Source organism: Camponotus floridanus, unplaced genomic scaffold (assembly GCF_003227725.1).
Source record: "Camponotus floridanus strain SB8 unplaced genomic scaffold, Cflo_v7.5 scaffold9, whole genome shotgun sequence".
NCBI lineage: Eukaryota > Metazoa > Arthropoda > Insecta > Hymenoptera > Formicidae > Camponotus > Camponotus floridanus.
This window is the reverse complement of record NW_020229860.1, coordinates 914,598-940,888: the sequence shown is the minus strand read 5'-3', so window position 1 is coordinate 940,888 and position 26,291 is coordinate 914,598. Positions and strand designations below refer to the sequence as shown.

General features: G+C 41.8%; 1 protein-coding gene across 4 annotated transcripts in view; it reads left to right on the top strand.

The window, feature by feature from the left end:
- LOC105259271 (homeobox protein SIX3) overlaps nucleotides 1–26,291 on the top strand; it is a 45,728-nt gene that overhangs the window by 17,905 nt on the left and 1,532 nt on the right. For 2 of the 4 annotated variants that reach the window (XM_011271122.3, XM_025414828.1), the window contains exon 2: nucleotides 25,892–26,287. In XM_011271122.3, the coding sequence (XP_011269424.1) occupies nucleotides 25,892–26,287 (396 nt within the window). Of the gene's footprint in view, nucleotides 1–25,888; nucleotides 26,288–26,291 lie in introns of all 4 variants that reach the window. The other 2 variants (XM_011271121.3, XM_025414827.1) reach the window with 1 other exon arrangement.

Sequence of the window (26,291 nt, the reverse complement as noted above, 5' to 3'; positions counted from 1 at the left end):
GCCATACATAAAATTACGATAAATTCAGCGGGTTTCTCGTACTGTCGTGACCCGCGGCGGTCAATTGTCTCGAGATGCTAATAATACCTGCGGCATCTCGGTGGGTGGTGCCACTGATTGTCAACCGATAGCATCGGATATCTCCGCGCCTTATGTTAGGAGGGGCAGAATTCTTTGCTTATTTACGAATTGATCCAGCGGTATCGCTTGAAAATTTATACTTTTGTTTAATATTTTTAAACGTCTTACTAGAAAATACAATTTCTATTTCGTGAAAATATATATTTATTTATTGTTGATTCGTAAGTTTCTTTTTAATTTCAACTAACGTATTGTTCAATAATGCCAAATCTCGCGTTGTATTTTGGCAAAAATAGAAAGATATATATTTCAACATAAAATTTTAGCGCTAATCCGTCTTGATTTATTTTAATCTCTCTGAAATGTTGTTATAATTTTTTACTTCTTTTCTAATATTCTATATTTGAACACATTTTCACAGATGGCAATACACGAAATAATTCAAGTTTATAATTATTACATTTATTGAACATTACTGCTTGTGTCTTTCAAAAAGATGTTTAATAAAATAATTAAATAATTTTCGGAAAAAATGTTTGTTCTGTTTTATATGTATGGATAAAATTATGAAAATATTAAATATATAAATGTAGTATTCAATTGAATATTGCCGTGCAATAAAATAAAATATTTGGATCACTTAGAGCACTTTATAATTGAGAATTTATCGTTGCTTCAGCGCCTTATAAATACTCAGAAATATGTATATTCAAGGCTATTACGAGACGGATAATCGTTACTAATGGCAAACTGGTTTAAAATCTAGTTACGCACACACGCGATAGTAATAAGCTGTAACCTGTTCGAAAGATCGGGAAGTATAACATCGAGCTGAGTAGTGGCATATCCTGCTCTCTTTTATTAGAAAAATAGTTTGATTAATGTTCTCTGACTGTCATGGATACCTTTAAACGGCAATCAGAAATTGCGATACTTAATCTGAATTTCTAACGATTCTAGATTATTAACTGTGGAAGCGTGCGTGCGCTTTTTATTGCGCAAAAGAACCGCACTTGATAATTATCATATATTAGATATCACACGAATTATTCCGAATTTTTCGCGGAATGAATTATGATGATAGTCGACATAATTTCGCGTAATACCAGATTTCGTGAATAAATAAGCGCGATTAATATATTTCCGTTTTCACAAACTGTTAATTCCAGACCCGCAGCGACACTCCAAACGTGTATAATTTACGTGTCGGTTCTAAATTTTTAATAATAGTCGGTTATAAATTTTTAATAATAGTCGGTTATAAATTTTTAACGACATACAGCAATGTCATCGATAACGTGTCGCTAAATGTGCAATATATATACTTGACAGATTATGTAATATCACGTATTAACTTATTAATAGCCTTACGAACTAATCTTTTTCTGATATCTTGCGATTTAACGCGCGCACTGATCACATTCGTATCGAAATGCTAGTCGACCGACGATTATAGCAAACATGTATTATATTTTCCACGTATAAGCAGTCGAAGGATAAAATCGATACACCGATAATCCATCGCGCGTAATTTCTGAGGTAATTTCGATAAACGAGAGGGAGGGAGATCGATCAACCGGGAGAGAATCACGCAACGGGCTACTGTCTATCGACTCGAAATTTGTCAAAAGAACACGTCATTAAAGGTCGACGCGCGATGATGCCGAGTTACCCTGTCCATATAGAGGGTGGCGCGCGTCGTTAATGCCGCGCGATGCTGTTTTGACGGTGCGCAACAAAAGCCGAGAGCCCAGGGCCCGCGTTCAAATAAATGACCGTGGATCCAAGAACAAATGACAGTGGCCGTCCGACGTGAACGCGCGGTCCTTTTGTGAACGTGCCTCATTACTGGCCGTCCGAAATTTTTCACATCCGCGCCGTCCTGACGGCGGCGAGTTACGGAAGAATTAATCGTTACTCGCGCATTCTCTTTCATACGCACACGCACACGCGCGCGCACGCGCACGCACACATACGCGCGCGTGTGCACGGTGGCGTCAGGTTTCCTTCGCGACACCAGGTGTCTCGCTAAAAATTGGATGGCGCACTCGAGGCGCATTACGTGGCGCGAAACCGGAAATACGGTAATCTCTCGATAGCTAGATCGACGAGAGACGCGCATGAGAAATGCGTGTTGAACATCTTAGCACTTCATCAAATTAAAGAGAGCTTATTCAGCGGGGCCATATGTTGACGCGAGGTCGGGACGCATGAAACGTCGCAAATGTGCCATGACGAATACGTTGTTCGCGAGTCTCCCAAGAGGAGTTGTAACTCTACGGACACTTTCTCAAACTCTCCACACTTTCGTTTAATATCAATTTTCAATTATGTATAGTACGGATAAAAACGTTAAGTCGCGCGAGTCACTCTGCCGCGTATTTATTTATTTATCAAACGAAAGGCTCGACGATCGGGTAATAATCGAAATTGATTTCTCCGGACTTTTCATCCTCGTTCGCGAGAGACGCGCTCTCCTTCGCAAACAAACCGAATCACAGACGAGCCGAGAAATCTCAGGCCCGGGGTGTCGCGACTCTCTTGGACGTAGACGCGACGAGATGGGGCACACGCGCCGCGCGCTCGCAAGGCAAATAAGCGTCAAATGAAGCGCGTTTAAAGATCAAACGAGCGAGCAAACACGAAGCAAGTGTCGCGGGGCGTGTCCCCGTTGTAAAAACAACGTCGCTACCGCGTGTAATGCCGCGCGCTTTGCCTACGGGATTACCATTTGCACTAATCCAGCCTCGCGCCGCGGCTGAAGCATCAACGAATACAAATATAACTGAAAATCTAGAGGGCGGGGGTAAGACCCATGCGATCGAGTAAGAGGATAGTTGTAAGCTTTAAGCGCCCCGAAGGGGAGAACTCGTCGCGTTCGCGCGACTCGGACTAGTAAAAAACGTTTGTTGGCGAGGGCAACGTTAATTGCTAAACACACGCGGAGACAAGTATATAAACAGAGATGTTGGCGAATAGAGTGTAAATATGTAGACGAAATATGTTTGGATTTAACGTACATGATTTTCGAAAGACCGCTCGAGGAAATGTCATCTTCCCCTCCCTCTCTGCCGCTAGAAATTAGAAACTAATCCCAACTGAATATTTTACACAATCATCATGAAAATATCGCAATCTTAAATACGTGATCTGAAAACTTGTTTTCTCTGCATCGATGGTATATATCTTATAATAATGCGCATGCATTCTCAGCAACCCCTCGCTTGCCGGTGAGATGCAGATTAACTTACGTGAGTGCTAATTGCCGAGAGATATTGTAATCCAGTGCACTTTAAATATATTAACGGTAACACCGGCTGAAAGTTATTCCGTATCGAATCGGGGCTCGGCCCACATGATTAATGTTAATCGTATGCCAATCAGGGGGCCGATGATCGACGCGGTTGCCGGTGCATTAGTGCCAACTCATCAAACAAAGATGGCCGACGACGTGGCGTCGAGTGCCATATTTGTAAAACAAAGAGTGTTAGATGCAGACACCGTGCGACTCGCGCGCATTTACATAAATATGTGCGGTTTCTGTAGATTCATCCATCGCGAAGGAAGGGCTGGGGGGAGGGGGAGGATTGGTCCTACGCCACGTGATTAAGTTGTCACGAAACATTGTAGTCACGTCCCGAGCTATTTATTAACCGGATAAGAATCGGCCGCGCGGCGAATCGTGCTCTTCGATTTCGATTCGTAGTGACGACGTGATTCTTCCGCCGTCAAGGTGAGACGGCGGAGGTTTACCACCCCTGGTTCTCGAGCAATATATCCCGATACCTTCAATAACGATACGCGATCGAGAACGCGTATAAATTAGCCTGCGCGGCGTCGAAATAGAATTCACTCCCGACCTGCCTTAACCGTCGTCGAAAGTAACTATACACGTGTTAAAACTTTATAATCGGCAAATCGCTTTAATGCGAATTCATCGTTTTTATCTCGATATATATATTTTCATCGCTTTCGATAACTTACATTATCAACGGTACAGTGACGCATTTCACGTAATGCGATGCTGATGAAATCATAATTCCATCTACTTCGTCAGAATTTCCGGTCGGGATATCGCAGAGCGTCCGGGGTCTTCCGCAAAACACCAACCCTCGTGAAAAAAAAAAAAAAAAAAAAAAAACAATTGGAACACACTGTCCCGGTGGACAGTTGACAAACGAGACAGGGAGACAGGGAGGGGAAGGGCGGAGGATGATCTCTCTCGGTCCCCTTCTTTCCTCATTCCAACGTCCCCGCTACGGCGATAAACAATAAGCCCGCCGGTGGCTCGCCAGGAATGATAATTTAAACGATGACTCTCGGCTTCTTCGCATTCAATTACTAAATAATTGACGAAGAGGGTGGCAAACATCGGGGAGGCGAGGGGCGAGAGGGGGAAGGGGCCGCTGCGATTCTCGGAGAAGAGACCGGCGGTTTCTTTCTACGGACCTCCCTCCTCCTTCGCCACCCTCGGCCATTTCGCAGCCGAGGTGACGAGCGTGACTTATCTCCAGCAAATTATAATCCAATTTGCGATTATCGTCGTGCCATCGTGCTCGTAGTTGCCTTTGGGGCCTCTGCCCCCAGGACCCAGGTGAAATGCGGAGGAAGCAGAGGACGGGGGGGGAACCTGACCTCCGGCTGGTTAGTAAAGCATAATTAACCGCATGGCCGCGAGAGAGTCGACCCACGTTGCCACCTTTCCATCGCGGACAGGAAAACGCGCGTAAGAGAACGGCCAATTGCTCTCGCACACAATCCTTCGCGAATCCTAATTATTATATACGTCGCACCGCGGATGACGCATATAAATCTTCGCGCTATCCGGAGGTGGCATATTAGGCGACATGCCTCGACCGCTAATGGCCCAGCTATAAGACGGCGATGATGACTGTAATCAAATTTAATAAAGCACTGTATCGAATACCGAGGAAGACAAGGTACTGCTCGATGGCAGCGTGAGATTGCGATTGGCTGTAATGGTATATCCGGGAACGCAACGCGTCGGAAGGACCTCTAAAGGAAGAACGAACTGGCCGACTGTGGGAGCATAATGCCACGCTGTTAGGCGTATCTGTTACCGGATGTGTCAGCGGACAATATCATAACGGGAACTGGAGAGCGCGACGAGATTGATCGATAATATTATATGTATATGTCTATCTTTCTTATCGCACTCATTTATCTCATTTTTATATTTCATCAATTCTGGCACGGAGCTTGTTCTCTAAATACAAATATTACATACGCCGCGCGTCCAGCTCGAACGATCGTACATAATCGACACTACCAGGCAACGTGATAAATTACACGGTTGCAGACATTTCCTCATCGTTCCACGTATTAAACGTCTCGATACTTCTTTTCGATTACGCGAGGCCAGAATATACGCGGAATTCCGCGCGGAATTGCGAATGATACGCGACATCAAAGCGAAAAGTTACGCGATGTAACCAGCGGCAAATGACAGTTGACTTCAGCTGAGTATTTCCTGCTTCTCATCGCGAGAGATCGCCGGACAACGACGTGTTTTCTTGGCGGTGAAATCCGCCGAACGATGACAGCCCTCCAAGGATCGAGCTAAAATCAGTTTCACAAGGAAATACTCCGTTCCGTGTATGCAAGTTCCGTGAGAAGAGAGCGTATTCTTTTACGAGAGACTGTTAAAAATCATCTTCGGCTCAAAACTCGCATTTAAATCGAATAAAAGACTCGATGTATCTCACGTGTGTAAAAAATGGCTCACATGCCGAATCCATGTAAAATATTTATAATTTGCGATTATATGCAAATTTTTAACTATCCAACTTTTGCGCCGCGATGATTTTTTTACATCATACGTTTGACATTTAACGAGGACCCAACAATCACCGTTACCGTCGCCCTGTCGTTTTCGCGAATGGGGCTGCACGCCTGTTAAGATTCGAAACCACCGAAGAAACCGCCATCTCATTCATTCTCTTTCAAGGTGCGCATGGAACGAACGATGGAAAGGAGAACGGGCGAGAAACACGCTTCTCTTGGGACCCACGTTTCGTTACACGATCATTATAACTCTTCCAAACGGGGCGCTTCTTCTCACATGTGCCCCGAATTATTGAGGGATCATTATCGTGCAAAGAGAAGGTCATTATACGGATAACTTTTTTATCACTGACCCTTCCGATGAATGTAGAATTAATCTCTCCAAATGCGCAAACCTCCATTTAACTGGAACTTTAACGTTTTTAATCAAAGAAAGGAATTCATCTGTCATATTTAATAAATATTCAATAAATATTCAATAAATGTTATAACTGGCAATTCAAAAAAACAATTAATATGTAAATTTATGTAAATTAATTCATATGTATATATATTTTATTAATAAAATAATATATAATATAAAATATTTTCTCTCTTTATAAAACAATATTTATGATATATTTGTCATCTTGAACAATGCTCTAGAAAAAACGGCGCGCCAAAGTAGTTTCGTACATTCTTCGATGCACGTTTCACATATTCTTGAATAGCGTCCATCCCTTTAAGCACACGAGGACAAGGGACAGCATACTGGCCATTAAGTGGCCGACCGGCGAGTCCGGACTGCGGCTTCGACAAAAAGGGCCACTTCCGAAGGCTGCAACGTCACATCCGCCACCGAAAATAGCCGCGAGCCTTTAATTTGCGGAGAAAAGCGAGCTTTTTACCGGCAAAGATCCGAGATCGCGATATAAGCCCCCTTGTGTACCTCTCGCGCTTGGTCGCGGAACAAAAATACAGTAGCTCGTGCTACACCATCGAAAATTGCATCGTGCTCGCGTTTGTACTTTGTCTTTACTCCCTCTCGCAGGTCGTTATTCGACGTAATTGGAAGACCCGGAACAATAATATATTAAACCAAGTGACAGACAATTGAAAAAGATTATAATAAGATTTGATATTTTTCTCCGCTATTCAAACTTGTCTCTTGATGTTCTAAATAATTATTCGATCACTCGTTGAATATTTTTTATAAATTATAAAGAGAAAAAAAAAAGAGAGAAAACACTCCATTTTTAAGAATTTAATGTTACTTGTACCTTTAATTTGTACCTTAAAATGTGAAAGAAAAATTCCAATTTTGCACTTAATAGCAATCAATTTTTTATTACATGATTCAAAAATGCCACAAACTTTTCAACCTTTTACGTTCCATAATGACATCGCAATTACGTTAATTCCATTATAAGTTGTGTTTCATTAAATATCGATATTCATTCAATCAGAAGCTAACTGTTCTCTGTCGATAATATACTTAAACATACCGTCATATATTATCGTTTAATTCTCCAAGTCTCCGTATGACAAATTAGAGAATCGCACGAGTGCACGTATTACCGTTGGAAACCTCATTACATACGGTATACTTTTCACAGGATTTACCTCACCGTGTCACGGTAAGCCTCGCTTGCACGATCCGCGCTCACCGTGGAAGTTTCCGTCTTTCCGCGTCGTTACGTTGACGTGTTCGCATTTCGCGACGTAACATCAATAGAGAGACTCTGTATAATAAAGCGTAATAAAATGCGATAAACACGATTACACAAAGTGCACATCTATATATTATTATATATCGGATATAATATGCATATGAGTATTCACGTGTTTGTAAATATAAATATATATATGAGAGCGGAATAAAAATTATTGATGAAAGTTTTTGACAGCTTTAGCGCTTATCTTTCGTTCTCGAAGTACGCTATTGCAAAAACTCGTCGTTATCAAATTTCGCGTGGCGTAATCCCTTGCGCACCTTAATCGCGAATTGTGCGTCGCGATTCGCCGCGCTCAACCTAACGTGCAAAAGAATATCGGCGCTTTAGCAAAGGTGTCCGGTAACGCGACGGCTTCAAGACTACCAGCAACACGAGCGCGCGTAATAAATCGCTCGATGCCGGCCGTGTCTGGCGGGAAGAAAAAGTCTCCATTAATCGATCAACAGGATCGTTCGAAACCGGTTCCCCGTAGTTTTGTCGAATCGACATTTTCCTACAAAGCCGAGAGCGCCTAAATAGAAATGCTCGCCACACCTGACCGTCATCGTCGCCGTCAGACTTTGTAGATCAACAGATTCGGCACGACCAAGTGTGTTCGGCTCCAAGTTGTAAGACTTGAACGACAGTGAATGGCATATATGGGGAAAATAAATCGATTATTTTATTTTGATTTTAAAGATAGAGAAGGAGAATTTTTCAAAACATCTACTTTATCGTTGAAATAAAAATTCCAAGCCAAATTTTAAGTTGTAAAACTCAAAAATGCGGTTAATATATCTCTAGCGGAATTTTTAAATTATTAATTATGTGTGCACTTTTAATATTCAATTGAAAATAAAAAAAATTCTTTACACATAAATAGAAAAATGACTCTCTTAATCTCGACTCGATAAAAATCAAGTATAATTGCTTTATATGGACCTCGGCGCTTGCGCTCTACTGGAAGAAATTTATCTCATCGTCGGCGGAAGGGAAAGGAATAAAGACAGCGCTCAGACAACATATTTCATAATTTTATTCTGGCCTTACGCGAAAGTCGCGCGGTTAATTTTGCGTGCATTTGGAGGGGGGACGCGTAGGTGCGTTAGACACGCGTGTCCGCCGCACACGCATGGCGACTGTTCTAATTACACCGGAAATGGAAAAATAACAAATGTTCCAACGATATCGAACCGTCCTGTCTCGTCGTTGTACAAAGAATCGCGCGCACGATCGATTACGTAATGATCGACGCAAATGACCGAGAGAGCGAGCGATATTTGTTGCGTAGGAATGCACAGGAATCCTGCGATGATGTCATCATCCCGCCATTACGCGGCTCTCTACCCTTGAAATTAATCGCCTTCGAATCCTTTCTCACGTGGCTGCACAAAAATTCGAGCCGACGTTTGCTGTCGCAACCACCGTTAATTAGCGCTCCGCGAATTATTACGCTCGATGCATTGAAACGTTACGTGAATATAATTGTGAGAATGCAACAATGTTGCCACGATTCTGTACGTATCGTTAGGATCTTGCAGAGAGTAAAAAATAATCTGTCCGAGACAGGAAATTTCGAAATTTCTACGTCTTCTTGTATCAAGCTTACGTCTGATCTCACGCGATCGTCATTTCGCATCATCGACGACAGAGATAGCTGCGGAATCGGAACGCGTGTCACCTTGAAATGAAATCTCATTCTCGATTCGCATATTCGGAGCATCGATCCCACGTGCACTTGTACGGTTTCCACGGTCAAGATGTCATCGATTCTTGAAAGCCGATGCTCTTGATAGAGTCTCCCCCTTTTTTTATCGTCGAGGCGAGTATTAAACGCATTAGCGGTCACCGTTTCCCGGACGATTATTTTGCCGTTTACAACACTGCCGGCATTTATCGTCCAACGAATCGATATGCGATAGGGCAACACGATGAAAAAAAGAGATCGCTTTCTAAGCAAGAAAACCGGTTATATTACCGGCTACATTACGGACTTATAAAACGCTAACCGATCGTTAAGAATGGCGATAATAAATACTTGGAGAAAACGCGCGATCGATTCCTCCATGGAACAATAATAATCCAACGCATCTTGGTGTACAAGAAGGAAAAAAAAGTCAAACTCTAACGGTGAGAAAATCTCTCCGTTGCCTCATTAAAACCTACAATCCGCCTTCATTATGTCGATATAAAAATACGGACACGCGTGTTAAGCTCGCGGAAAGTCGACGCCAGTCGATTAATCGATGTCGCTCGATGTCGCGGACGCGCGTGAAGAATATCGCGCGCTGCACGATGAGACGTGAAATTAATCGCGACCGGATGCCGGAGATAACGGGTTAATTACGTACCGACGTACGTAAAACCCGTCTCTCTTTGCGACTCCTGGCTCCTCTCTTTCATGTACGCGTCACGTTCGAGATATCATCTGCGCGAGCACGAGCGTTGCCCCGTTTGTCGGACATGCGTGCACATCCGTGTGCGTTCGTCCACCTACCGAAAACGCGCGCAAAAACTCGAACGACTGGCTATGTCGTCGCGGCACGTGAAATCTGCATGTAATCCCGCCGCTACCGCGTTTCGCAGGCAGGTATCCGGGGATCGATGGGACGTGAAGATTAATTTCGAAACCTCCTATTCATCTGTTCGCGATATCATTTGATTCTCTCGGACGCGGATTTTTTTGTTCGCAGTCATTAAGAGCGGTTTCCGGGATACGAGTCTCCAAATTTTACAGTTTTTCAGAGAATTCACGAACATAAAGAAGACAAAAATACCTTCACCTGCTCGCAAAATGGCAGATGTACGCGAACAGATATACGTATATAAGAATATATAAATAATCGCGGACGAATCAAATTCGTTCGTAATTAAATTATATCGTAATTATATGCGGATGGGTATTCTTAATTATATAATTATAAGTTGTTTAAGTTGCTGCTTTAACGATAAGCATTTTTACATGCTTTATTCCGCGAACGATATGAAGATACTTGACGACGATGTTAACGTCGTTGCTACTCCCCTGAGCGGATCTCACCGAGAAGTTAACGATATCGCGCGCGCGTAACAGTGTCGGCTCGTTGCCTTAACAAGGGCTTGGTCATTATCAAAGCTGTAATTAGTTGCCCGTCGTTTGCGCCATGTTCGCCTTAAACGCAATATCGCAGCTTCTTGCCTCCTCCTTTCACCCTGCTCTTGCCTAGACACCGCTACATGCCGAGAATCGATAGACGAGCTGCGCGCTGTTTTGTACGCAGCTCTAGTAGACACTATTACAGCGCAACGCCAAAGGACTGCAGGTGCTATGAATCTAGAACTGTGTGAAATATAAAAATAATTTAAAAAAAAAAGAGAAAAAAATCGCCAATAAAGGATCCAGGTGTCGACGAAATAATAGTTGAATTTTCTTCAAAAAGAAAAGAGAAAAACTGACGTGGGATGGCTTAATAATATGCGTCTAAGCAAATTTTGTGTTGATCGACATTAACACAATAAACTTGAAGAATGTCGCATTTTTTTTCTATAATTCTTATTACATACATTAATCATGTAGGATTGTCGTCTGCTTCCTTGTTTCGAATCTCGTCGTTTTCAAGAAAGAAAAAAGTTATTGTTCGCGAAATTCAAACGTTATGATAAAGAAAATTTCGAGTCCCCTTTTCGAGACACATCTTGGACGGAAGGGAGCGTAGTGGCTTATTAAATTTGACACTTCAAGAACTCGGAACATTGAAAAGGGACTGGCAATATCAGGCGGAATATATATCCGGCATTACGCCGTCGAAGCAACCACTCTCGCGGATGCGGGATATTCCGTTCAGCCTCCGGGGAATGGGGATTCGTTAATTTCGCTCCGGACACACACGCATACGAGTGCCGGCGCGAACGTTCGCGCCACAGAATTGCCGAAGCGTCGTTAATTCCCAAGAGATGCAATCGACAAATCTCTTCTAATTTCCTCGAAACACGATATATCAGCAATAGTAAATGATTTGCATGACGCATTATAATTGAAAATTAAAAATAATCTAGAATACGTTCTTGTTACAGCATGTAGAAATTATATAACATTATCGAAATTATATTTTCTGTCATCTCTCGTGATTTTTTCTTCAAATTTTTGCAAAAATGTCCATAATGTTTCTCGAAATATAAATAGCAATATTACGATACGAAAGGGGCAGATTTCTGGGAGCAGATTTCTGCGGAAAATAAAATCGAAGGCGAGAATTCTCTCGTCTCGGTCAGGGAAATTCAGGCGAATCTAATTCGACGTGGTTCCATGATCGTTTAACGGTGGGATATAAAAGGAGTTTCCGGACCGAAGACGGCGGCCAGGGCACTCTCGAAGAAGCATTCTCGAGATCGGTTAAAATTGGAAAGGTCCTCGCGTGGGTCAATTCATGATTGAAGAGGCTATTCTTGATGCGAAATTGCCTGAAATTGGTTTACACGCGTACGAGCGGCACATCAGAAATTGATTCGCCTCCCCTCCGTCTCGTCCACATTACGAGGCTCCGAATGCGTTTAATTTTTCTTCCCGGCTGCGTTTATTCCCAACGGGCCGGTCAACGACTCGTACGCTGTCACGGGAAAAATATTCTTTGCCGATACGTTTTTTTAGAATTTTCCACGATTTAGTCTCTCCCGTGCGCTACATCTCTATCTCTCATATCATCTATCTATCATCTCTCTTTTATCATTTACTTTATGCAAATGCAAACTATTTTCTCCTTTATTCATCTTTCTTTTTATCCGTGATAATTTGATTAATTTGGAATAAATTTTTTTTTTAACAAAGATGTGCATTTATATTTTTTGTTACAAGATTTATTTATATACATTGGCTCTTTCTTTAGTCGTGTTACCATTTTCTATTATTATTCATAAACATAATAAATAAAAAAACATCTTTAATTTTTATAAAGAAAGCGATTGTCTGCTTCTCCTTCCTCGCGGCTTGGAAGAAAATGAAGGAACTCGCTGAAATGGCAGAATTTTTGGGGTGGCTACTGATAATGTTTTTAACTCGCCGTAAAAAACGCGTCTTCCTGCTCGCTCCGATCGAGTTATCCCCACGAAGAATGAGAAAAATTAATAAAATGAATCAACAAACCGGCGCCGTAGGGCGCGCATAGCGACGTCGGGCTAAGAATTAGCTAAACGGATTCTTGCCTTGCGAGGCCGCTCGATTTCCACGGCTCGATCCTACGCCTCTCGTCCTGATGAATCTAATTTCGCGTTGAGACAGCGCTTAAGTCTTCATAATTCAAGATTTCCACGCGCAAAAAGTGCCGGTAGGATTATCGAATCTTTTCGCATCTACGCGGTTGCGCGGAAATACCTTTCCTCCTTAAACATTTCTCTCGCTTAACGAATGTCGTTTTCGTTTTTATTTTGTATCTTTATTATTATTTCCTTAGATAAAAAAATTTCTCTTATATTCCGCCGCAGATATCTTTAAAAAAAAATGTACATTGTAGAATAAAAAAATAATCACTTCGGCTTCTTTTATTTACAGGCTTACAGAGTCAATTTTATCTTTACATTTTTCAAAATCACGAATCATAATTCTCAGTTCACACATCTCTGGCGACTATATAAATATAATTCCCGTAAAATCTCTCGCGTAATATTTGAAAGATAGACATCGCAATCGAGAGACGGATAGCCGAGAGAGACGATAAGTCGGGAAGTCGGGGATCGACTCGCAGCTATACGGCGCGTAGTCGCGTTATTAGCCGCGATAATTAACGTCCCACCTCCCGCGTTCTCCCGTCTTCCTCCCCTCACCCCTCACCTCCTCACGTCGTCTGCGCAATCGTTAGTCTCTAACAACCTGGAATTTCGGTCTCGCCACGTAGATTATAGCGACAATTAGCGCGGGGTACACCGTGACGAGATTTCTGACATATTCTTCCCCCTCGTCGTGCCCCCCTCGCGTCCGATCGCGGGATAAGGGGCGAAAGGGAAGGAGGCAGGGAAAGAGACGACGGCAGAACCGGATGAATGTAGGGGGGCTCCTGACAGGCCTCCGTATCGAAAACTGGTAGAGTGTATAACGAGGAAGCGAATCGCTTCTTGGCAAAAACACCGCGAAGTGCTACGGCGCGGCTTAATTGCTTAATCAGACGTAGTAAATCTTGCGACACACAGACATTTACGGCGCGCGATACAATACATGGAGGCTCTTTTTTTTCTTTCGGTATCTTTTATTTCTGTATTTTTTTCTCAATCGTGTTATTAAAAAATGTCAAAACTTTTATAATTTTCCAAACAGTTGTGTTCAGGCATCTGGCTTCTTTTTAATCCCAATCGCCAAAAATGACGTACTGTCGCAAATAATCTGTCACGATTCCAAATGAAATGATATATTCTCGAATATCCATTGATATTTGCGTAATAAATGCGCTGAGCAATTATGTGATATTGATATTTTGACAGATATGGTTTACACGTTTTACGCTTTTCACGTCATGTTTCATATGCTCTCAATACGTACGTGCAATCGAAAAACGACCTAATCATGGATGATACGAGTCAGCGATTACTCGCGATACAAAGAGAGAAAGAGAGAAAGAGAGACAACTTTAGCTTTACTTTTGTTCGACGTACGCTAAGATCGATTCTTCCAGTAACACGACGCTCGTTTGTGGTCTCGTTAAGGGAACACCCGGTATATATTAAGGGATAACCGTAACCGGTGATGTAATGCAACACCGCGGGTCCTCCTGATCCCAATCCTTGAATGAGATGGTATATCTCTGTAGTCCTGCACACGATGCGTACATTCGATGCGCTTATACCTGCCCGCAGTGTATTGCACGCATGTATGATGCGCGTATTATAGTTGGACCGAGTATCGGATGATATCCCGGGTATGCTTTACTTTTGCAATAATGCGCGATGATGTATTCGACGCGTTCTAATACTCTTTTTTTGCAAAATGATCATGTACATGATTTAGATGTAACCAAATACGTAACTTGAATATGGATTATCTGTGAAAAGATCAAGCAAGAAAAGTACAAAATTTTCAATTTTTTTAAATCTTTGGATTAAAAAATTTTTTGATAAGCACATTTATTTCGCGTTAGCGAAAAATATTCCATTTTAAATATTCTATTTCTTAAAAATAAATTATTTACAATATCTATTCTTTTTCTCCCTATTTCTCTCTTTCTCTCTTCTTTCTTAGCCAGTGTTTAAAAATGCGCGAGTTATCAGTCTCTCATTTTAAAGTTGTACGATACAGATAATCCCGTCTCCCCAAAACATTGTGTAATATATAATAAATTTTTACATTAAATGAGCTTCCAACTTTTTGCCGACTGTCTGGCGAAAGAGTTCGTTCGCGCGGATAAAATTCGAAAAATGATTTCGTTCGCAACTCGTCCACGAAATACGCAAAATACGGCGTGTTCGCGTTACAATTTTTACATTTGAATTTTGACAATGACGATATCCGCCTCGGGCCATGAAAGCGTTACCCCTATCGCGCGCAATGATATCCCCCTACTCGGTCACTGGTGCATGAAACAGTTAAGCATCGACAATGTAAGCCAATCAAGGGGTGGGTACATAAGGGGTGTATCAGAGAACGGGCCGCGGTAATCACCCAGAATTGCGTTAAATTTAAATTTTTACTCCTGCGCCCCCCTAGGGCTTCGCATCTTGGTCTTTTGAACCTTGGCGACTCGCTAAAGAAGATGTATCCAAGAGAAACATCAAGAAGAGAGACTTTTCAACTCCACATGATACGTAAATATAAATTACGTAGATTTTGAATACGAATAAATTTGGTAATTACATGTATTTTATAATGATTCGGTAGGAATTTATCAAATTTTAGAATAGAAAGATCGTTAAATACTTTTGCAAAAATTTGATATTTTTTATTATCGTATAAATACAATCATACGTTTGTGCCGAGAAGAATATCAAGAAAAACATTTCACGTATTTAAATTTGGGAAAATCTAAACTGTATGACAATTCGTCGTTTATAATCATTTCTGGAACGTACCCCGAGGCACGAGCTCGGGTTAGATTCCCTTTAGAGTGGCTCGGCAAGAGAGCCCCACGGGGGTCTCGAGAATATTACGGAGCAACAAAATAATAACGCGCGCAGAGACGAGGGGAGGGGGAGGGCGGACAACAGAAGGGACGGATGGAGGGCCAAAGGTGGAGGGGGAGGGCGGCGGAGTCTAGGGCGCAGCCAGCTAAACACACACGACGACTAAAAGGCTTACGGGGTAATTTGCGACGGCTTAAGGCCAGGCCAATCTGATCCATCCTGCGTATACACGTGAAATCTTATACCACAACCGCGGCGTATATACAATATTCTTCGTACCGAAGGAAACAAAAAGACACGGGCGGAAGAGATAGACGACGCGAGGGGAAGAAATGAGTCGCGATGCGACTAGAAGGGAAGAAAACGAACGGACGGAACGGGGAAGGGGAGAAGAAGCTCTTTGAAAAAACGATAGTGTATCCTCCGTGTTTCCTCTCCTCTCCTCCCCTTCGTCCGTTCTCTCACGTCGCGATCACGACTCGCCCTCCCGACTCTCGATCGCGGTGAACACGAGCCGCGGTTTTCACGGGCTGTCGCGCAGAATTTGGACGGCGAATTTTTTCCCTGAATATAGTTAATTGAGCGTGCGTCGCGGTGCGAGCGAAAAGTTACCGAAGGTTGTCTCCTCTTTTTGCACCTGCGGATCTTCTTCCCCGTCGTTCCTCTATTCAGCGATATACATGAAAGCATCTATATATTTTTTTTTTAACTAGGTTACTAACTTTCTTACTTATTTTTATTTCTATTCTTTTTTTTCTTATTATTCTCGAGATAATAAATATACTGTTTAGACACTGGTGTTTAGACATTTTCATTTTAAGACATCTCTGTGTGATTTTTTATAACTAAATACATTTATAACGTTATATAGCTATTAATTATATTTTTTAAATGAATACAAGGATGAAATATTGCAAGATCTCGGCTGTTTGAATGAATAAAAATATTTATATTTTCCTTTTCTCCCTCTCTTTTCTAAGTAAGTATTCTTATAATCCCAAACGGAGAGCCCTAAACCACCAGTTTCTTATCCTCTTTTTATCGCGCGAGGAAACAGACTATTCATCCGGCCTATAGAGAATTTTCATTGATCGCGTCTCCATTCCGCTGAACGAAATAAACGTCTCGCAGTAATTCGCAACGCCGCCAAACAAGATCGTCGACGGAGACAGAGTACAGGGCGAACGCGGCGGACGAGATCTATAGAAAGAAAGAGAGAAGAGAGAGAGAGAAAGAGCATATTTCAGGAGCAAAACTTAATTTGCCCCGAAGTGTGCCACGGGACTTGAATCGATTCGAGGGCCCTCGAACCTCGGAGAGCCTCTAAGCGACGGCGCGTGCCTCAATCGGATGCCATTGAGGTTTCTCTCCTCTCCTCTCGTCATGCGATAATTGAGAGGCATCGATTGTGTAGCGGCTCTTTCGATCTCGTCCTGTTTCCCCGAGTTTCGCGAACAGTTGGAATTCGTTCCGCCAGCGACCACCTACAAAGTAGCTCCTCCGAAATACACTCCCGGCTGGTATAGTAACTGTGACTTTGCTTGGAAACTATAAACGGATATAGATTGCGCGAATAACCGTATCGAATAGTAAATTACCCATGCATCCGAAATGTACATCGAGGATTCTTTTTTCTAATAGATTTAAAAATCACGTACAGAACAAGACACTTTGTCAAGAGAAAGAGTAAAAAGGAGAGAATACTTTAGGAAAATATATTCGTCTTCATTGTTTCTCTCGGCAATTTCTTTAAGTATTTTCCATTTCCATGTCAATCCAACGTGAAAAGCGAGTAGATGAACATCGTAAGTTCTTCTAAGTCTCCCCATCCCCCGTTTCCCTCTCTCTCTCTCGTTCTTTCTCTCTCTCTGATTCCATCTACCGCGTCACCTCGTCTGACAAAAAGAACCCTACGTACAAGTTTAGGATACGTTAAGAGGCCCTTCACGGTGTTTGCCGGCAAACACCCTTCGTTCTGGCGTTGCCTCGATGGCGCCCCTGCTACCTCATGAGACGAGGCATTCGTGTCCCTACCGCTCTCGCGCACACAAACGGAGTCTGATTACATATTAATTATTTACCGAGCGATTTCTGATGTACGCACCGACCGTCTCCTCCGGAACGGGTCATTAAATTAAATGAAACGCCAAATTCCGCGGCGCAACGTGTCCCCGTGAATATTCACGCGCGAAATACTCTAATTCTAACGGCAAACTAAAACGAAATATAATCTATGCGAGATGTGCCGAGAAAATAATCTGTACCTTTAAATCGATATACGTGTTTCCTTATTTTATTGTTAAAGATGTACATCATTATTCAATCATAGAGATTTTCTGAAAATATAAAAATCGAATAAAATTATACTAATTTTTATTAAATTTCAACGTGTCAAGTTACCATCTTCTTCTGGGAAGAAAAATAATTCAATTATTTATGATAAAAAGCGCTGTATATTAATATAACATCTTCTATAATTAGTTTACTCAATCACTACACTTCATTAAGTATCTTTATCCGCGCTCTTTTTAATCAACTGTGAAATACTTGAAAAAATGACTATCCACAGTGTGTGCATCGGTGCGTCGTGTAAGATTCACGGAAGCGGACAAAAACAAGATCCGCAATCAGCGTAAAGCCGTGCAAAACGTGCCCTTCCAATTTTAAAAGCACTCTAGGTAGCCAATTACGGACCTTCGAATCATTAACCTGTCGATTTTACGATCGCTCGGACAAGACACGCAGGCGGGCATTTAAAATTCGCGAAGAAAAACGCATTCTCAAGTTTTATTATCGTTTCTCTCGCTCCAGTGCGGGCAACATTTTCTCGTTGTACAGATAATTTTTCGGAGAATGGGACCGAGGGTAATTTCCGCCAAAGATGGACATATACACACGGGCTGAGAGAGACAACGGGATTAGTGCTGGCCACGTATTCTCGTGAAATATTAGGGTCGGGATTTAATTTTCGGAGATTTTTCCCACGAAGAATGCCCAGGAAACCGGGTACCTCGTACAAAAGCCTGGGCAAACACTCAACATGTCTACGCTCCTGTAGGAAAATGTTTGTCGTCGTCTCTAGTCAACGAGCGCATCTTTCGAGAGGGACAGAGTCGCGCGGTTCGCTAATGCGACAGGACTATTGTCGTGAGATCGTAATGGCGAATTTTAAAATCGCAACAAAATTTAAATCCACATTGAAACGTATAATGCTTCGTATATAAATGGAATTTGCAAAATATATTTTTTATATTTTTAATATATTTGCTTTAATTCTAAATCTGTTTAATTAAAGTTTTATATTTATTATGTTCATATTTTGCTCAGATCGCTACGAAATGAACTGTTTATGTCATCTGGAATATTTATATCGAGAAACCAAGCCTTCAGTATTACTAACTATAATTTACAGATTAATGAATTGCAAAATTAATGCGATAGCTATCATGCCTCATCGTTAAGCTATAATTTGAATAATATTAAATTTATATATACGAATCAATGATGTAACTCGAGCAACTTGTTACTAGCTGCGTCTCGGTTATTAATTACATATCAAACGATAACGTATCGCAAATTATACTGCTCGATTTACTAGATAATTAAGTTCAACATAAATAAGTCAAGGTAACATCAATCAACATAGCTACGCGTGTAATTCTCATGCAAATATATACGAACGTTTTGTTAACATACAGCTAAATAACATGAGTGGCTCGAAAAAGATACAGCACGCATAAAAAAGATGAAGGAAAATCATGGATAACAGTCGAGCAAATATCGATCTACAAATCTACAAGATAAGTTTTCATTTCCTACAAAATGGATCGTGAAACGTTTCCCGTCCCAAACAAACGAGAAATTCGCTTAAAAAAAAAAAAAAAAGAAAAAAACACCGTTCCTATTCCCCCGATCGCGTTTGGAGCCGAGAGAGACAACTGTCGATGGGTATCGGTTTTCAGTCGGTGTGCATCGCGCCGACTTAAAAATCTTCACAAACATATATCGAGCCCGCGGGGGCTGGCTACGCGACGGTGGAACAAGTGAGGTCGCCACGTCAGTGGATACTCTTTGTTCGCGGGCAAACATTTGCCCGGTTTCTCAGAGCTCCCGAGACTGAAAGGGCGACAGAAAGCCGGAAAGAATCTGGCCTGTCAACCCCGGGGGCCCGGCCAAAGAAAATGCAAACCGCACTCACTCCTCTCGTCGGTACAACGCGCCCGTCGTCGTCCGCGGCAAAGAGACGCGTCTCCCGATGTTGGCCCGGATAAAAATGTTGCAAATCATGGGCTACCTGTCCCGCTGATGCGCCGCCTCGCTCGTCGCGCTGCCACTTGAAACATCTCTGGCGTAATGCGCGAACCAGACCCCTTTGTCTCGAACGTGCGTTATCCGCCTAACGTTAACCTTGAGATGCAAAAAGCTGGCGCGATAAGATGCACGAATACGTTTTTATACGCACCTTTCTTTCGTGAGATAACGATAGGAGATAATTACTTCGCATAAGTCAGATATTATTTTTTTATTATTACAAAACCTTTTTTTTTTTTGCAAAAGTCAAGATAAAAAATTTGTAAATAAAGAGCAAACATCCGAGTATTCTTCATATATCACATATTCTCGAAACTCAATTATTTTATAATTATTTTAAATATTTTATTTCACAATTTTCAAATAATTTCGGTGGATTCATATGAATGGAACACATTTTTCTTCAGAGACATAGGCGAGGGAAGCATGACGCGAACGAAAGATTAAGAGAGAGAGAAAGAGAGAAAGAAAGCAAAGAAAGGGTTGCGATAGTGAGAAAAGAATTGAGCATCGAGTTCCGAGTCGAGCAAGAGGGCCCCGTATCGTTTTAACGTCTCTATTAGCGGCTATTAAAAATGAGCTAGCGTCGAAAAAAAGAAGTTGAGAAACGAGGGCGAAACACGGTGAGAGCGGGAAGGCACGGAAGAGAAAGAGAGAGAAGGAGACACGAGGGGTCCGCGTAGTAACCTCCCTTGGAATCGCGAGACCTCTGTTCACATGCCGTCTCTTCCTCGTACCGGTATCCAGTTACCTTTTGTGGAGGACTTCGCATGGCTCAGATTCTCGAACGATATGTACTCCATTGTGTGCAACGGATATTTAGCATTGGTACAGGGTTGGTCCGAATGAGGGATCGAAAGAGGGGGGGCGAAGGCGGGGAGGTGGTTTCGTACCGCGCACGAAATCCACGGTATCCCCTGACACGGGGGGTAGATTCTGTTAAAATGATATCCCTCGTCAGTCTCTCGCGACTCTTAAGATAGATCCGCTCACGATATCGGACTGAAATCGATCGCTCGTTTTATGTTGTAAAAAATGAAAAAAAAAAATAAAAAATAAAAAATAGAAATCATAGAAATTCATTCGTGAGATGAAGGATTGGGTCGGATATTTGCTACTCTGCAGTATCACGATTTCAGCTCGAAAAAGGTCGAGCGGAGCGAATAATATCCTCCTGATTCAGCGAGTTTTAATCGTGCTGGCTGTTCTGTTTTTTTAAATAAATCAAAGGTCAACAAGTAATACCACGTGCGTGTTGATTCGCGCGATCGATAATTAATATTAGATGATAAGAAACGGTACATTCGTAATGTCATGTGTCGTACTATTTTGCATGCTAATTCTTCAACGTCAATCTCGCAAGAACACTCATCAGTACACCACATGCGGGCACGTAATTTGTCGCGAGAATCAGAGGACGGTACGACGGCGACGCAATTTCTCAGCGTAATTCCGAGTAATTCGAATAAAGCCGGGACACTTGTCTTCCCCGGGGACAAAAGCCGCGCACCTTTCACCGCGTGTTCCTCGATCGGGGATCAATGGAGAGCTACCAACGTCGGGCACAACACCATCTTGCGCGTAATTACAGTAGCTTCCGTCACGGTTTGAGCCCTGGTCATCGTCCCCGTGCATAATACTTTATAATATACGGCGGGATTTCAAAAGTGACTCGTCATGCGGCATAAATACTTTAACGGCGGCAGCGCACCGTCCTCCTTCTCCTCCTTCACCTCCTTCTCCTCCTCCTCCTCCTCCTCCTCCTCCTCCTCCTCCTTCTCTATCTCGCTGCACCTGATACTTTCCCCCGGCCGCGCTGATGAATTTCTTTTTTAATCACCGCCGCGTCTCGCGCCGAAAGTACAACGTCACCTGTTGGCCTTTGCTATCGCGCCGGTTCTTTTCGGCACGATGCGATTCGCCACGCGAATCCGCGCGCGCGAGAGCGACGTGTAAATGCATAACGAAGTGCGTGCGAAATCGTTTTTAGTGCAAGCGGAAGAGCGAACGCGAATTGAGACGAAGAATCGAGTTTGCCTCGCGTCTTTATCCGTCAATTCGTACAAATGTTTTTTTAGCAAAAATTTCTGCCAGATTGTAACCATCTTTTTTTATTTCCATGATTTAGTAGATGCAAGAATAAATGTACAATAAATGTGAAGGAATGAAACGTGGTCGTAAAATCATCTCACCTCGAACTTACGTCTATACAACGATAAACAGACACATTTTCTGGTCTATCAAAGCTGTATTAGCTCCTATATTGTCTCGTGAACGAGATTATCAACGCTAAGACAGTTTACAAAAAGTGTATTGTGGTTGGAGTATTAATTATAACGGCACACGCTTCATTAATCTTTTTCCGAACATTGATGGGCGGAAAATTTAATGCCGAGGATAGGAAACCAGCGCACATAATTCGATCGTAAATTATTCTATAACTGCCTTCCTTCCAAACATTCGTTCTTAATCCGCTTTTATATATTCTGTATATTAGCGTAGGAGAAATATTTAAAATATATTACAAACTCAAAATGTATATACATGTATAAATTTTTAATCTCTGTCAAATAAGAATCACAAATATTAATTTAATGAGTTGATGTAGGTGGTCAGACTAAGAAATGATTAATTGCTACCTGCAACTATAATACAATGGAAAGTAGGAATCAAGCACCTTCTTCAAACATGATATTCTGAGTTTCCATGATAAATATTTCGAATTTCAGATTTGCAAAAGTATTATCCTTTAATCGCATTTCAAGTAACTCCAAAAAATATTTAATATTTTATTTCATATTTATTTTTATTATAACTCAAGATATCATTTTGAGTAGCTGAATTGACATTGATTTGATATAAAAAAATCATTAAAATAAAGAAAACGCAGCAACACACGCAGGACAATGTTGCTACAAGTATCGAAAATCTTTCAATTTATCACTCGTCAGAATGCAATTAGCGCAGATCACGATTAATAACAATTTTCACCGTAGAGTATTAATGCTCCTTTTATGCATGCCGAAAAATTGACACCCGAGTCTCCGCGTTTTAATGCCACGACATTAAGACGATCTCAATGGAGACGATCGCAGTGGAATACCGAGTGGGATGAGGCCTCTGGCACATAATAAGTCGTATCGTAGCCTCGTGCAGGTATCTTGTGAAAGGACGAATATAAAGGCCAATGGTCCCGGGGCATAATTAAAACGCGTCGAATGTCTCGCATATGGAGGTGAAAACATAAGAGAAAGGCGAAGACGTGTGGGTGAAAGAATAAAAAAAGGGAAGCGAAAAGAAAGCAAAAAAATGCAAAACTCGTACCACCACGTCAATCAAGTAGCAAACGATCGAAGAAATTTAAAAGTGCGTTTAGAAAAATACGACGTATTATATAACTACAAGCTTAGCTCTAGTCAAAAAAAAAATAAAAAAAATAAAAAAAGACAAGTGGAAAAAAATTCATGCGCAAACACATGTATAATACAGAACAGTTATTAGATAATAAGCGAAAGATAAATGAGTTGAAGATTAACTATAAGTAATAAAACGAAAATTAAATAATTGAATTTCCATATGAAAGCGGAGTTCTTGAATTACGTGTAACAACTGCTCTCATCTTTTGTATCATAATTACACTCGGTGCAAAATCAAAATCGATGCGTATTCACGGTCGATTATTTCATTATTCACGAGTATAATTCAGCCACGACGATCAAGTCCCGATTGCGTTGACAAGAGCTTGACGCTATTTCATCTGATTAACACACATCGCGTACCTTTTTAGCTCTTCAGCGTGCGTACTACGTATGCCTGTGTTCTGTGTTACGTACGATCGGAGATTATTTCAACGTCACCGTCGGAAGAACCCGGTTCACCGGCTTCCGCGCGCCGACGTGTCGTATTAATCTATCCGGGTGTGCCATCAGACGCAATGAAAAGGAAGCTTAGATGAATATTCACGTAGAATCATAAAATGCAAAATACATTCTCATGGTGTTAATTAAATAATCTTGAGCAAAGGCGCATTTCAAGAGCGGCAAGGCTCGTGAAAGACGTCATCCACTTTAAATTTGTTTTATTTTATGCACACAATAAGTACACAAGCCAAACGTAGCGCAAAAAAAATTTATTACGATAATAGGAATATTATTGAATAACGTTATCTTAAAGACTACCGATACATATACCGCGGACAAGATCGATCTGCATCTCGGCGCGTTCTCGGGGAGGAAGGCGAGTGATTCGCCTCGAACTTACCATTCGTCGCAATCGGGTTTTTTCCCCGATCACGAGAGAGAACGAACAATTCGACGTTTCCGCCTCTCGAGGAGGCGTTACCGTGGTAACAGTACGGGCCCGACTCGAGACTCGATTAGCAAAGAAAATACGAGAGGATCTCGGAAGCCCCGTTACTAGGATCGATCTGCGGCCGAGAGGCTTTTAAGACGACCGCGACGTCTCATTGTCTTTAGCAAAATGGCGAATGATTCTCAAGCGCGCTCTTCATCCCCGTGAACCCCCCCAACGATTCTTTATTCCCTCCGAATCGATAGACAATAAACACAATCGCATTCGCTGCCAAAATAACGGACGTCCTCGACGATATTTTCCGCGCGATAATCTTAACATCCGCCTTACTACGGAACTCGATCAGCTGATTGATAACGGTTCTATAAGCTTGATTCCCCAGATCGTGAGTTTTTTTTTCTACAACGAGATAATTCTGATTCGATATCGTAGGGCAATCTGAATTCTTTAATTGCCCCTCTGAGAGGATGCTTTTTAACACCATGTAGTGTGTAACATCGGTATAATATGTATCTTCCCGTCGACGAACGAACGGTTACGTTACACACGATCATTCGTCATTTCTGCGCGTATACGCGGCGCGCGTGTGAAGTTTACCGTGTTTTTCCGTATCTATCGTGATCTGCCGAGTAATGAGGTGGATCCCTCCTTTATGCGAGAACCGTCGTCGGGAATCGTCGTTACTCTCCCGTGAATCCTCGGCCTCTTCACCTGGGAAGGATGAACGCGCTCATTAATTACGGCCGCGCTCTCCGCGGCGATGACTGGAGAAACAAAGTGTTTTCAGCGCGCCCCGTGCACACATCCACGTGTACATTACGTATGTACATCCATCCACCCCTACAATGAGCTACCTCCAAGCGAGAATGAATTCAAATTCCCACCGCGATCACACGCGCACATTTATGTGCGTCTTTTCGCATCGAGAAGCTAACCAGTTTAAAGTTCGAATAGCAAATTCCTCTTTTTCCTGTTTTTTTTTTCAAGAACTTCTTTCGTAACAAGATGACGGAATTAATGCGAAAATTTTTTTGTAATTTACATTTTTATATGAGCAGCAATCGTGATTATATTTGTATATCGCGGCTTTTGATATTTTAAAAATTAGATTATCACTAGTTTATTATAATTTTTCTATAAAATATAATCAAAAGAGACGAGAAATTTAAAAATGATATTATTCAATTCTCAAGTTTATTTTTCGGTATTTTTCTTTATTATTTTTATCTTCATCTCTTTAATTTTAATTTTTAATTTTTTTAATTTTTTAAATATATTAATTTTATTTTTTTCTAGTATCTCAACGCTCATTTTTCTTATTATCTTTTTATTTGACTTGAATCTACTACTAAATTTTCTATGTACGGCCTCAGACCTCTCCTACGTTATCACAAATAAATTATCGCTACTGAATTATTACTACTACTTTTCTTTTATAGCTGGTTCTCACGTTACTAACTATATTTTCCTCTATTACTTTTTTTCATTCGTTACGAGGTATCAGATGTAATCTTATTCATGACAAGCGTGTTTTACGATTTTTTAATTCTTGTTCAATACACCGATAATATCAGTTGATAATTGCAATAATTACGGATTATTTGCAGCAGAATGCAGCAACAATCAGGCCAAGGAAACGGAAATGCGCGACGTACTTTGAGTCCAGGGCCCGGTGGTAGCAGCAGCGAGGATTCCGACATTTCCCTCGGAGGAACTTCACCGCCGTCGCCGAGTTCCTCGCCGCCACCGAATCATCAACCATCCCCGGTCCCCCTCGGATCTCTCGGACCTCTACCACCTCCTTCCTTGAATTTCCGTTTTGATCCTACGCAGCCGCATTTTCGATTTAGCCATACGACGGCTTTTAAATTCCCACCAACGAACTTCCGATTTGGACCGCACAGCCCGCAGCCTAATCATCCAAATATGCCGGGTGGAGGGATTTTTAGGTTCGCGGAATCCAGCCCTTTTCAAGCGGTAGGACCTAGAGGTGATCCAACATCGAGGTAA